At 53.6% G+C, this 13,975-nt stretch overlaps 1 protein-coding gene across 2 annotated transcripts in view; it reads left to right on the top strand.

The window, feature by feature from the left end:
• FCGBP (Fc gamma binding protein) overlaps window positions 1-13,716 on the top strand; it is a 52,904-nt gene extending 39,188 nt beyond the window's left edge. For both annotated transcript variants that reach the window (XM_059877540.1, NM_001435058.1), the window contains exons 14-20: window positions 546-1,089; window positions 2,895-3,466; window positions 3,797-4,370; window positions 5,368-5,567; window positions 9,223-9,606; window positions 13,161-13,429; window positions 13,551-13,716. In XM_059877540.1, the coding sequence (XP_059733523.1) occupies window positions 546-1,089; window positions 2,895-3,466; window positions 3,797-4,370; window positions 5,368-5,567; window positions 9,223-9,606; window positions 13,161-13,429; window positions 13,551-13,560 (2,553 nt within the window). In that variant the 3' untranslated portion in view covers window positions 13,561-13,716. The remainder of the gene's footprint in view (window positions 1-545; window positions 1,090-2,894; window positions 3,467-3,796; window positions 4,371-5,367; window positions 5,568-9,222; window positions 9,607-13,160; window positions 13,430-13,550) is intronic.
• The last annotated feature ends 259 nt before the right edge of the window (window positions 13,717-13,975 follow it).

Below are 13,975 nucleotides of genomic sequence, written 5' to 3'. Positions count from 1 at the left end.
TCTGCCAATTCCCTGACTGCCTTTCACAGGCTAAGGGGGCAGATGGAGGGGTTCACAGTAGGGGGTTTGGAACAGCGGCTTCCCCATGTCTAAGCCTTAGTTTACTCCTCTGTGAAATGGGTCTAAGAAAAGTATCTGCCTTAGAGGGTAGTGTGAGGAGCCAATGATATCCTGTCAATAATACAAAAAAAAAAAATTAGTTCAGTCATGTCCATCTCTTTGCGACTCCATGGACGGTAGCTCACCAGGCTCCTCTGTCCATGGGATTCTCCAGGCAAGAATACTGGAGTGGGTTGCCATTTCCTTCTTTAGGGTATCTTCCCCACTCAGGAATCGAACCCGGTTCTCCTGCATGCAGGTGGATTCTTTACCACTGAGCCACCGGGGAAGCCCTCGTTATTACTGCTACAACTATTAACTATTACAAGGAGGGGAAGGTGACGCGCACAAGGTGTCTCCGTCCCAGCCCCCAGTAGATAGTGAAGTCAAGATTCTAACCTGTGCCTCCGACGTTCAGTAACCCCACCCCCACCCCGCCCCTTCAGGTGGACGGCAAGCTGGTCGCCCTGCCCTTCCAGCTGGACTCCCGTGTGCACGCCTACTTGAGCGGTGCCGACGTGGTGGTGACCACCGCCTCCGGGATCTCGCTTGCTTTCGACGGAAACAGCAACGTGCGCCTGCGCGTGCCGGCGGCGTACGCGGGCGCCCTCTGTGGCCTGTGCGGGAACTACAACAAGAACCCCAACGACGACCTGAACGCGGTGGAAGGGAACCCCGACCGCTGGCAAGTGGGCGGCGCCGCGGGCTGCGGAGAGTGCGTGCCCGGGCCGTGCCCCAAACCCTGCACGCCCGAGCAACAGGAGCCCTTCGGCGGCCCCGACGCCTGCGGCGTGATCTCGTCCCTCGAAGGCCCGCTGGCTCCCTGCCACAGCCTCATTCCGCCCGAGCAGTACTTCCAGGCCTGCTTGCTGGACGCCTGCCAGGCTCAGGGCCATCCAGGAGGCCTCTGCCCGGCCGTGGCCGCCTATGTGGCAGCCTGCCAGGCCGCTGGGGCCCAGCTCGGCGAGTGGAGGCGGCCGGACTTCTGTCGTGAGTAGTGATCCATGCACGGTACACATAGTGGGGTCTCTCCTCCTACCCTCTTTGCTGGGCTCTGAGACAAGAGCCTTCTCCGTAGGGCTTAGGCACCATCCCGCCTTCCCTTAGCCTGTGAAAGAAATACCTTGGCATTCACACACTGGAATATACCCAGTGACATACTGCAATGGGAGAGACTCATACATGTGGCTAGAAATCCTGGGTCCAGTTGTTGTTCAGTCCCTAAATTGTGTCTTATTCTTTGTGACCCCATGGACTACAAAGCACCAGGGTTCCCTGTCCTTCACTATCTCTCAGAATTTGCTCAAATTCATGTCTGTTGAGTCGCTGATACCATCCAACCGTCTTGTCTTCTGTCGTCCCCTTCTCCTCCTGCCTTCAGTCTTTCCCAGCATCAGGGTCTTTTCCAGTGAGTTGGCTCTTCACCTCAGGTGGCCAAAGTTTTGGAGCTTCCGCTTCAGCATCAGTCCTTCAAATGGATATTCAGGGTTGATGTCTTTTAGGGTTGACTGGCTTGATCTCTTTGCTGTCCAAGGGACTCTCAAGAGTCTTCTCCTGCACCACAGTTCGAAAGCATCAATTCTTTGGTGCTCAGCCTTCTTTACGGTCCAACTCTCACATCCGTACATGACTACTGGAAAAACCATAGCTTTGACTAGATGGACGTTTGTCAGCAAAGAGATGTCCATATCCAGTCCAGTACACTGTCAGGATTTATGCACTCAGATAGACTGGGGTGACTGATCACCCCAGTAGATTCTCTCAGTTACCTCTGGTCAGAGAGACCTAGAGAGCTACACCTCGTCAGATGCCTCTGTTGGTGGTGGTGGTGTTTAGTTGCTCAGTTGTGTCTGACTCTTTGCAACCCCATGGATTATAGCTCTTCGGGCTCCTCTGTCCATGGAATTCTCCAGGCAATACTGGAGTGGTTTGGCATGTCCTTCTCCAAGGGATCTTCCCAACCCAGGGGTGGAACACAGGTCTCCTGCATTGGCAGGCAGATTCTTCACACTGAGCCACCAGGGAAGCTCCAGATGCCTCTAGACTGTTTTGTTTTGTTTTGTTTTTTAAACAGGGTAATGCACAGGGTCAGATAGATTTCGTCTCATAACCTCAGACAGGGCCTCCTCTGGTTAGAGACACTTGGTCACATTTACACAGAGACACACGTAGGCAGATATACCTATCTGGTGGAATCAGGGTGGAATCAGGACCCTGACATAGCCCCAGGAAGATACATACAGGTTCATGGTCCGAGAATCCTGGGCAGTTCCCCTTAGGCAGATCTCCTGGTCACGTTTATCCTGTCGGCTTCACCCAATGATACACGTGTGGTCAGAGTCACACACTGACAGACCCTGTCAGAGAGACTGTGAGAGGCTTCCAGATCAGACATCCACAGGCAGGCATACTCAGATGGATTCATACCCCAAGATGCATCTGGCCCCACACCCCAGCAAGATTCACACCCTGAGATACTCACGGTCGGTTCTAATCCTGCATATCTTGGTCAGATATATGAGGTTGGAGTCACCCAGTCAGACCGACTTGATCTTTAGAAATACTTGAGCAGGTTGTTACGCAGCCTGGCTAGAGAGACCTGCTTCCCAGATCCCCACACTGAATCCCCCATTGGCCGTGCTGGGTCAGACACCCCACTCAGATCCCTGGACAGATTCGCTCATGAGATATCCCAGGCAAAACACACAGAGTCACCCCAGCAGCTTCTCCCGCTCTGTACCTCCCCGGCGTCCTCCTCCCTCACGCCCTGCCTCCTTCCCCTCTTGTCCCCGCAGCCTTCCAGTGCCCTGCCCACAGCCACTACCAGCTCTGTGGTGACTCCTGCCCTGTGAGCTGCCCCAGCCTCTCAGCGCCTGAGGGCTGCGAGTCCACCTGCCGTGAGGGCTGCGTCTGCGACGCCGGCTTCGTGCTCAGCGGAGACACCTGCGTGCCTGTGGGCCAGTGCGGCTGCCTCCACGAGGGCCGCTACTACCCGCTGGGCGAGACCTTCTACCCGGGCCCTGAGTGTGGGCGGCACTGCCAGTGTGGACCCGGCGGCCAAGTCAGCTGCCAGGAGGGCGAGACCTGCAGGCCCTACGAGGAGTGCCGGGTGCAGGACGGCGTCCAGGCCTGTCGCCCCACCGGCTGTGGCCGCTGCCTGGCCAATGGGGGCGTCCACTACATTACCCTGGATGGACGCGTCTATGACCTGCATGGCTCCTGCTCCTATATCTTGGCCCAGGTCTGCCACCCACAGCCTGGGGACGAGGACTTTACAATTGTGCTTGAGAAGAATGCAGCTGGAGATCCCCAACGTGTGGTGGTTACTGTGGCCGGCCAGGTGGTGACCCTGGCTCGAGGGCCGCAGGTAAGTGGACCCGGCCTTGCCCTGGGGGGGTCTGAGGAGGAGAGGGCCTAACCTAGGGATTTTGAGAGCGATATGAACCCAGTGCAAGGGGACTAAGGAGGACATAGATCTGTCCTGGGGGCCTGAAGGAGACATGGCCCCAGCCTTGGAGACTGAGGAGACATTGTCAGCCTGGGGTCTCTGAAGGGAGCATACTCTGCCCTGGGAAGTCTCTGGGGGACATGGCCTCACCCTAGTGGAACTGAGAGAGAGTCTGTAGCCTGGGAGTCCGAGGGGACAGGCTGACCTGTGCTTCTCTGAGTCCCTGACCCACCTGGCCCTTCCATCCAGGTTACTGTGGATGGTGAGGCCGTAGCCCTGCCCGTGGCTGTGGGTCACGTGCGGGTGACGGCGGAGGGCCGGAACATCGTTCTGCAGACGACCAAGGACCTGCGGCTTCTCTTTGATGGCGACGCCCACATCCTCATATCCATCCCTTCCCCCTTCCGCAACCGGCTCTGCGGGCTCTGTGGCAACTTCAATGGCAACTGGAATGATGACCTTGATCTGCCCAGTGGCACCACGGCCCCCAGCGTGGATGCCTTTGGAGCTGCATGGCGGGCACCTGGCTCCTCCCAGGGCTGCAGCGAGGGCTGTGGACCCCAAGGCTGCCCTGTGTGCTCAGCAGAGCAGACGGCACCATACGAGAGCCTCGAGGCCTGTGGGCAGCTCCGGGATGCCAACGGCCCCTTCTCAGCCTGCCACGCGGCGCTGAGCCCCTCTGAGTACTTCCGCCAGTGCGTGTATGACCTCTGTGCCCAGAAGGGCAACGTCACCTACCTCTGCCGCAGCCTGGCAGCCTACACAGCGGCCTGCCAGGCGGCCGGCATGGCTGTGAAGCCTTGGAGGACAGACAGCTTCTGCCGTGAGTGTCTGGGGACCCCTGGGAGGACTCCGGCTCGGGCTCGGGGCCCCCTGTTCTGTCTGCATCTCAGGGGCAGGGCCCCAGTTCCTCCCTTAGCACACTCTGCTCCTGGCTTCACTCCTGCCCGGCTGACTGGCCCTTCTCAGACTCCTTTCAGGGGCCCGCTCTCCTGAAACCTTCTCTTACAGTTCTCAGGGCCCTTCCTGGACATCTGTGGTGATTTGGGAGGGTGGGTCGGACAGGTCAGGAGGTCACACAGTAAAACTTGAGTCTCACCCAGGCCCCCGCCCTACCCCCGCCAAGATGGGACCATCACCCCTTAGATCCTTCAGGACAAGACTGCAGGCTCCTCAGACTCCTAGCCCAAGACCTCTTAGCTAACCTCCAGTCAGGGCTTATCTGTTTCCTTCAAACCCCCAGGACAGGGCTGTGTTTCCTTAGACTCTCCTGGACACAGCAGTGGCCACTCATGACCCCAGGCCCGAGCTGTGTCTCCTTCATTCTTCTCAGGGCAGGACCTACACGCAGGCAATGGACACTGTCTGTCTCCCTCTCTGACCTCTCTCCTGACTGCCAGCCTCATGGGTCTAGTGACCTCCTGAGCATTTTCCACTAGGTGACCTTAGGGGGCCCTCACACACCTCCTGTGTTCCCATGTGACATCAGCATTTCACCCCAAACATAATCTTCTTATTTTTCAACCTTGATCGTCATCTCAAGGCAGCCACACCATCCACCCGTTGCTTAGCCAGAGCCCAGGCCCTCACTATGCGTGCTTCCCCTGGGTCCTCACAGCTCCCATCCTGGCCCTGACCTTCTGCCTGTATTTCCCCCGATCACACTGGACCATCACAGTCTGTCCCACTGACATGAGCCCCACAGGGCAGGGGCTGGAGCTGTGTGTCCCCAGCACCGGCAGCTCAGATCCAGGTGTGCAGCGGGTCCTGTTCATTTCTCAGTGAGCAGCCGTGACCCCACCCTGCTCCTTTCTCTGCAGCGCTCCAGTGCCCCACCAACAGCCACTACTCCGTCTGCACACGCTCCTGCCAGGGCTCCTGCGCGGCTCTCTCTGGCCTCACGGGCTGCACCACCCGCTGCTTTGAGGGCTGTGAGTGTGACGACCGCTTCCTGCTGTCCCAGGGCGTCTGCATTCCTGTCCAAGACTGCGGCTGCACCCACGATGGCCGATACTTGCCGGTAAGGAGGAATTTGAAGTGGGCAGGGAGGGTGGAGGAGCTTGAGGGTCAGAGGTAAAGAACCCGCCTGCCAATGCAGGAAATGTGGGTTTGATCCTTGAGTCAGGAGGATCCCCTGGAAAAGGAAATGGAAACCCACTCCAGTGTTCTTGCCTGGAGAATCCCATGGACAGAGGAGCCTGATGGGCTGCAGTCCATGGGGTCACAAAGAGTCAGACACGACTGAAGGGACTAAACAGCAGCATGGAGCTTGAGGTGGACAAGGAGGATGGAGGAGCTTGAGGGAGACTCAGATTTTCTGTATTTTACTTTTTTTAAAAACTTTTTTTTTGTATTGGGGTATAGCCAATTGACAATGTTGTGATGGTTTCAGGTGGACAGCAAAGGGACTCATTCATACATATACATGTATCCATTCTCCCCCAAACTCCCCTCCCATCCAGGCTGCCACATCACATTGAGCAGAGTTCCATACAATCAGTCCTTGCTGGTTATCCATTTTAAACATAGCAGTGTGTACATGTCCATCCTGAACGCCCTAACTATCTCTTCCTCCCATCCTCCCCCTCGGGAACCATAAGTTCATCCTCTAAGTCTGTGGAGACTCAGAATTTCTGTGCTGATCCCCTCGAGGATGGGGACAGGGAGGCTGCCACATTTCCCTCCTGTGACTCAATGCTGGTGAAGTCCCGGTATTAGTTTCCTATGGCTGCTGTGACAAATGACCATAGCTTGATGCCTTAAAACAAGAGAAATTTATTCTCTTGTTTAGTTATAGAGGCCAGAAGTCAGAAACCAGAATAGGTGGGCCAAGATGACAGCTCTAGGGGGAAATCTGTTCCTTGTCTCTCCTGGCTTTTGGTGGCTGCAGGCATTCCTTGGCTTACGGCCTTGTCTTTGGTTGTTTTTGGTTACCCCGGTGGCTCAGATGGTACAGAATCCTCCTGCAATGCAGGAGACACAGGTTTGGTCCCTGGGTTGGGAAGATCCCCTGGAGAAGGAAATGGCAACCCACTCCAGTAGTCTTGCCTGGGAAATCCCATGGACAGAGGAGCCTGGCAGGCTCCTGTCCATAGGGTCGCAAAGAGTCAGACAGGACAGAATGACTAACCCTCACTATTTTAGTTGGTGAGTTGGGTCCAACTCTTTGCGACCCCATGGACTGTGGCCCGCCAGGCTCCTGTGTCCATGGGATTCTGCAAGCAAAAATACTGGAGTGGGTTGCCACTTCCTCCTCCAGGGGATCTTCCTGACCTAGGGACCAAACCCAAATCTTCTGCATTGGCAGGTGGATTCTTTACCACTGGGCCACCTGGGAAGCTCTTGGCTTGTGGTCACATCACTCCAATTTCTGTTTCCATGTCACATGTCCCCCCGTCTTTGCTGTGTGCCCTAAAATCTCCCTCTGCCTCCTGCTTCTAAGAATACACTTGACTGTGTTTAAAGCCTGCCAGGATTAATCTCTCCATCTCAAAATCCTTAATCACATCTGCAAACACGCTTTCTCCATATAAGGTGACATTGAGTAGCTCTAGGCGTTAGGACCTGATATCTTTGTAGAGAGGGTGATATTGGACCTACTGCAGTCCTCTGTGTGAGCCTCATTTTCTCTATCTGTAAAATGGGGTTAACCATCATCCTTGCACCCTGGGTGTCTGAGGAGCCAGGGGTGATCGAAAGGCACTTGCTGAGCACTGGGCCTCACCCTCCACATTCATCACACCCAGGAAAAATAACACTAATTTACAGCAGTGTAGTAGGTAGCACTCTGGAGAGGGAATCGGCAACCCACTCCAGTACTCTTGCCTGGAGAATCCCAGGGACAGAGGAGCCTGGTGGGCTGCTGTCTCTGGGGTCACATAGAGTCGGACACGACTGAAGTGACTCAGCAGCAGCAGCAGCAGTAGGTAGCACAACTATGGCCATTTAACAATGGGAATTGAAAGTTAAGAGCTAATTTATTTTTGTGATGGATTTTTAAAAAAGATTATTTCATTTTTGGCAGTGCTGGGTCTCTGTTGCTGCTCGGGCTTTTCTGTAGTTGCGGCAAGTGGGGGCTGCTCTCTAGTTGTGGGGCACGGGTTTCTCATTTGGTGCTTCTCTTCTTGCAGAGCACAGGCTCTAGAGCACACGGGCTTCAGTAGCTGTAACGTGTGGGCTCAGTAGTTGTGGCTCCTGGGCTTTAGGGCACAGGCTCAACAGTTGTGGCACGCAGGCTTAGTTGCTCCAAGGCATATGGGATCTTTCTGGACCTGGAATGGGGTTTGACACAGGTTTGTGTTTCCTGTATTGGCAGACGGATTCTTTACCACTGAACCCCTAGGGAAGCCCATGATTGATGTTTTTGGAGCTCTCACTATGCACTAAGTTGGTTATAGGTGTTAAGTCATTCGATAGTCACAGCAATTCTGCAAGACACGGACTATTATGTTCCCCATTTTACAGATGACAAAGAGAAGTCAGCTCAAGGCTACCCATCAGCAAGGGAGGAGTCTGGGGTTCATACCCCAGCAGCCTGGACTCACCTCTGAACCATGAGGCTGTCCTGCTTCTTCAGAAGCATGTTTGTCAAATAAAGGAAAGATAGATTACCGCATTCCTTCCCCATTCATCCCAGGTTTTTGTTTTTTTGCTGCATGCGGTCTTTAGTGCAGCATGCAGGCTTCTCTCTAGTTGTGGCACACAGGTTCTGTAGTTGCAGCATGCAGACTCAGTTGCCCCACAGTGTGTGGGATCTTGGTTCCCCGACCAGGGATTGAACTCGTGTCCCGTGCATTGCAGGGCAGAGTCTTAATCACTGAACCACCGGGGAAGTCCCTCATCCTAGTTTTATTAATAGCAGAATGGTAGCCTGGAGGGTCTAGAAGTGCAGGACTTCTTGGAAAGAAGATGCCAAACAAAAAAAAAACAAAAAACTGTTCACAATTCTGCAGCTCTGCTGTTTGGCCTGGGCTCAGCAGGGCAGTTCTTCTGCCATCCCTGGGCTCACTCATACTTCTGTAGTCCCCCAGTGGGTCAGCTGAGGGTTGGCCGTCCCTCTTCCATGAGATCTCTCCTCCTTGGGTGGGCTAGCCTGTGGTGGCTGGACAGGGTTCCAAGAAAGAGTAGTAAAGCTGTCGGGTCTCTTGAGGTCCAGGCTTGAACCTGGCACAGCGTTGCTTCTGCTGCATTGCAATAACCAAGGCATAGTCTTAAGTCCAGCTCAGATTAATGGGAAAGGGGAAATAAACTCCATTTCTTTCTTTTTTAAAAAACACTCTTTCTTTTTTAAAAAATTTATTTATTTTTGGCTGTGCTGGGGTTGAGTCTTCATTGCTGCATGTGAGCTTTCTGTGGTTGCAGTGAGCAGGGGTTACTCTTCATCGTAGTACTTGAGCTTCTGCTTCGGCAGCTTCTCGTTCTAGAGTACAGGCTCAGTAGATGCGACCCACGGGCTTCGTTGCCCCTCAGCATGTGGGATCTTCCTGGACTAGGGGTCAAACCTAGGTCCCCTGCATTGGTTGGCAGACTTATCCACTGCACCACCAGGCAAGTCCTAAACTCCATTTCTTAGAGGAAGTTACTGCAGAGTGACCCCGGATGGATGCAGAGGGTGGAAGGTGGTGGCCGTGTTTGCAGTCCACCGCACCTTGTCACCTGCCCTTTTCTGTGCACAGGTGAACTCCTCCCTGCTCACCTCGGACTGCAGCCAGCGCTGTTCCTGTTCCTCAAGCACCGGCCTGACATGCCAGGCAGCCAGCTGCCCGCTGGGCCGTGTATGCGAGGTCCAGGCTGGGACCCGGGACTGCTGGGTGCCCCATGGCCTCTGTTCCCTCTCTGTGGGTGCCAACCTCACCACCTTCGATGGGGCCCACAGCGCCGTCAGCTCCCCTGGTGTCTACGAGATCTCTTTCCGCTGCCCAGGATCACAGGAGACTGTGCCTTGGTACCGTGTGGTTGCCGATGTCCAGCCCTGCAAAGGCAAAGTGGAAGCCGTGGCCCGGGTTCATATCTTCTTCCAGGACGGGCTGGTGACTGTGACCCAAAACAAGGGTGTATGGGTAAGCCAGGACACAGGGACTGTGTCTCCCCTGGGCTTTGTTCTTCCTGTTGCAGTGTGCCTTCGTTCCTTGTGCCCTGTCTGTCCTAACGTCTGTTTTCTTCACAGATCTCTGCAATTTGTTTCTCTGGGTTTGTATTTGTGTCAATACTTCAAACTTAGTCCCTCTCTTCTGGCTGAGTTCTTGAGGAGCAAAAGCACAGTCAAGTAACTTACCCGTTTAGATGTTAGTGTTAAGCAAGACTCTATGGTTTCAAGTGAGAGAAAACCAATTTCAGAGTGCCTTGAGCAAAACTGAATTTATCAGCCCATGTAACTAGAAAATCCAGGGATACAGCCTCAGGAGTGGCTGGATCTAGGTGCCCTGGATTTGTACCTCTGTGTTTAAGACTTGCTGATCACCAGTCAGCTTCATTCTCTGTGACTCCCTCCAACATACTCATGAAACAGGGATTATCATTATCTCCGTTTACTCAGAGGGGAAACCAGGGCCCAAAAAGGTGAAGTCATTTACTCAGGTCACTCAGAGAGTACCTCAGAGATCCAAGCCTTGAACCCACAAGCACCACCCATGCCCTGAACCACTTTGATGGCAATGGAGTGCTGGTGGTGACGGTGTGGACACAGGGGACCGAGATAGACTCCAGGCGCAGTGCTCGCTCAGTGGGACCGTTCTTTGAACTCCGTCAATTCCAGGCCACTTTCCTCTGCCCTCAGCTGTGTTTCAGCTTGCTCTCAGGGTCCCCTCAGGCCTGTCACTGTTTGTCTCCTGAGTCCATTCCAGCCCAGATGGGTCCTCCCTTCTGTCCCTTGACTTCCACTGACTTATCACTGTCTTGCATTTGCCAAACTCCACAGTTCTCACCACCCTGATTCCAAATGTCTAGAGAGAGTCTCTCTGGCCGAACTGAGGGCTGATGAGGACTCACAGTCTGCTCCGCCATGGCCTGTGTCATAGAGCCTCATGACCAAACACAGTCGTCAGGCTGCTCTAAAGCTCCCGTGTCCTGTTTCCATGGCCTGTTCTTGGATTGCAGCGCCATGCACCGGTGTCTTCTAGGTCCAGTAGGGGTGTAGCCCGTGCTCCACACACCCCTCCCCCAGGGGATGCTCTGCATTCCTCCCCCGTGCAGGGAGATGGTCCGAGACTCAGCCCTGCTTTCAGCAGGGAAGCTTGTGTTCTCTCTTTAGCATAGTCTAGATCAGTCACTCTTTCTCTGACTGACTCTCTGCTGGACCCATAATTCAGGTGAACAGGCCCCTGCTCTTTTGTTACGTTGAATATGTTTTTAATTTTTGTATTGGGGTGTAGTTGCTTTATAATGTTGTGTTAGTTTCTATTGCACAATGAAGGGAATCAGGCATATATATACGTGTGTCCCCTCACCTCCCTCCCACCCATCTAGGTCGTCCCAGAGCACCTAGCTGAGCTCCCCACACTATCCAGCACGCTCCCAACAGCGGTCGGTTTTACACGTGGCAGTGCGTATACGGTCAATCCCGACCTCCAGTTCATCCCACCGCCCTCCTCCACGTCTTCATGTCCATTCCCTGTGTCTGCGTCTCTATTCCTGCCCTGCAAATAGGTTCATTTGTACCCTTTTTCTAGATTGCAAATCCATGCATGAATATATTTCTTTTTCTGACTTACTTCTGTCTGTGTGACAGACTCTGGGTCCATCCGTGTCTCTACAAATGACCCAATTTCATTCCTTTTTATGGCTGAGTAATATTCCCTTGTGTATATGTACCACATCTTCTTTATCCATTCGTCTGTTGATGGAATTTAGATTGCTTCCATGTCCTGGCTCTTGTAAGTAGTGCTTCAGTGAATGAACACTGGGGTACATGTGTCTTTTTGACCTACGTTTTTTCTCTGGATATATGCCCAGGAGTGAGATTACTGCAGACCCCTACTCACAACCTTCCTTTGCTCATCTGTCCAGAAACAATTCTCTACACAGCAGACAGATGCTCTAGAAATGTGAATCGGATCGGGCCATTCTGCTGCTTTAAACTCTGCAGCGACTTCTCAGAGCAACATTCCAAACTCAAGCCACCTCCCTTCCACGGCCTGCAAGACTTTATGCGATCAGACTCCCGCTGGCCTCGCCAGCCTCATCGCCTCCAGCTCCTTCCTGAGCTCATGGGCTGTGCTGCTAACAGGCCGAGCTGGCCTTTATGCTGTTCACAGTGGACCACGCTTGTTCCCACCGCCGGGCTGCTGCGCTTCCCCCTGCTGCAGTACTCTCCTTCCAGATTTCCTAAGCCTCTGCTCCTTCTCATCCTTCAGATCTCAGTTCCAGTCTCACCGCTTCTACAGAGAGACCTTTCCCAACGCCCTACGGAAGCTCTCCCTCTTCAGCCCAGCCTCTGTGCGGTCATTCTGTTTTATCCCCTTGCAGTGCTAGTCACTCTCTGAAGTCATCCATTGTTTCTTCGTGTTTGTTGACGTGCTCCCTCAATGGCATACAATCCTCAGGTGGGCAGGGATCCTGTTCCCCTCGGTCGTCACTTTGTCACCAGTACCCAGATCAGGGTCTGGCCCCAGGAAGCAGCTGGTTTTGTGACCCGCCTGGTCCCTCTGCACCAGGCCATGTGCTGGGAACACAGATAACTCAGTCCCACTTCTTATACCATCTAAGCTTGCAGCCTGCTGAGATTTCCCGCCCGCCTCTCCAGCTGTCCTTCACAGCATCCATCCATCCTCCTCCTCTCCTCCTTCCACCTGTCCTTCCTTTTTGCCTCCCTTCCTTCCCCCTCCATTCCTTCCTTCCATTGATTCACCATCCGTCCATCCATCCACCTCTTCAGATCTGTCTACTTATCTTTCTTATCTACCTGACTTTCCAGTCATCTGGCAGAGGAAGCGTCACATACAAAAGCATTTTGAAAAAAAGAAACTTTTCTTTGAAAGAAGGCTCTCCAGGGAGTCTAACTTTACAAGGGTTAACTCATCAGAGAAAACAGACAACACTTATTTAGAAGAAAAAAACTCACCAGGTTACCACGGTTACTGAGTCCACAGCCTGTGATGGACAAACGGTCATTTTCTCACATGGTTATTACACTGGCGAGGTCATGACTTGTCTTCAGACATCAGCATGGCAAAAATAAGGGATGAAGTTGCCTTGTTAGGGAACCAGTAACTTAACAGGACATGCTCAAGGGTTCTTTTTATTTTGGAAACTAGAATTAGACAGGATGATGCTGGGGTTTGACTCGTTGTTTATCTCTCTGGTGCAAGTGCCTCCCCCCAACCCCAGGTGCCTTTGGAATGTTGTGTGCACACCTACTTATGCGTTGATCCATGTCTTCATCCATCCACTCTCCGTGCTTCTATCCATTCATCCACATCTCTGATTATCTTAGGTGTCCATCTCTCCATTTGGTGCATCCATCCGGGCCTTATCTCTTTCAGCATCTGCCTCTCTGTGTTTGCTCCTTGGACTCATTGTCTTCCTTGGGGTCTCCTTTGTTGTAACAACCAGCTTCTCTGTAGTTCCAGCCTCACCTCTGTGTTTCACGCACCTTTCCCCCCGCCAAAACCACCAGGTGAATGGTCTCCAAGTGGACCTCCCAGCTGAGGTGTTAACATCTGTGTCCGTGAGTCAGAACCCTGACGGCTCTGTGCTAGTCCAGCAGAAGGAGGGGGTTCAGGTGAAGCTTGGCGCCGATGGGCAGCTGGCTGTGGTGGTCAGCGATGACCATGCTGGGAAGCTGTGTGGGGCCTGTGGAAACTTTGACGCGGACTGGAGCAACGATTGGCCTAACTCCCAAGAGACAACGTTGGAGAATTGGAAAGCACAGGACTTCTCCCCATGGTAAGGGATACAGCTCGGAGGCCAGGCTTCTTGGACCAGGGGCACCTGCGTCCTCACGGGAAGGGGGAAGTCAGGGTGGGCGCTCCGTCTACAAAAAGTGCTAAGTGTCTGTGTCTCACAGTCAGGACTGATCAGTCATCCACCGGGAAGGAAGACTGCAGGACCTGAAGCCTCTGGAGGCTGAGGGACGCACTCTGTCATTGCACGTGTCCCTCTGCTCTACCCCTTTGCTGAGCCACCGAGGCCAACCGGAAAAGCATTCAATAAATATCTTCGATTAAATTGCACACCAGTGTGTCTGTCTCATGTCTGCTTATCCATGACCTTCCTTCCTGTACATGCGTGCTTGCTAAGTAGCTTCAGTCATGTCCTACTCTTTGCGACCCTGTGGACTGTAGCCTGCCAGGCTCTTCTACCCATGGGATCCAGGCAAGAATACTGGAGTAGGTTGCCATTCCCTCCTCCAGGGGATCCCGACTCAGGGATCAAACCTGAGTCTATTACATCTCCTGCATTAGCAGGTGGGTTCTTCACCACGGAGCCACC

This window comes from Bos taurus, chromosome 18 (genome assembly GCF_002263795.3).
Source record: "Bos taurus isolate L1 Dominette 01449 registration number 42190680 breed Hereford chromosome 18, ARS-UCD2.0, whole genome shotgun sequence".
Classification (NCBI taxonomy): Eukaryota; Metazoa; Chordata; class Mammalia; order Artiodactyla; family Bovidae; genus Bos; species Bos taurus.
Note: the sequence above shows the minus strand (reverse complement) of the source record. Positions and strands in the feature narration are given on the sequence as shown.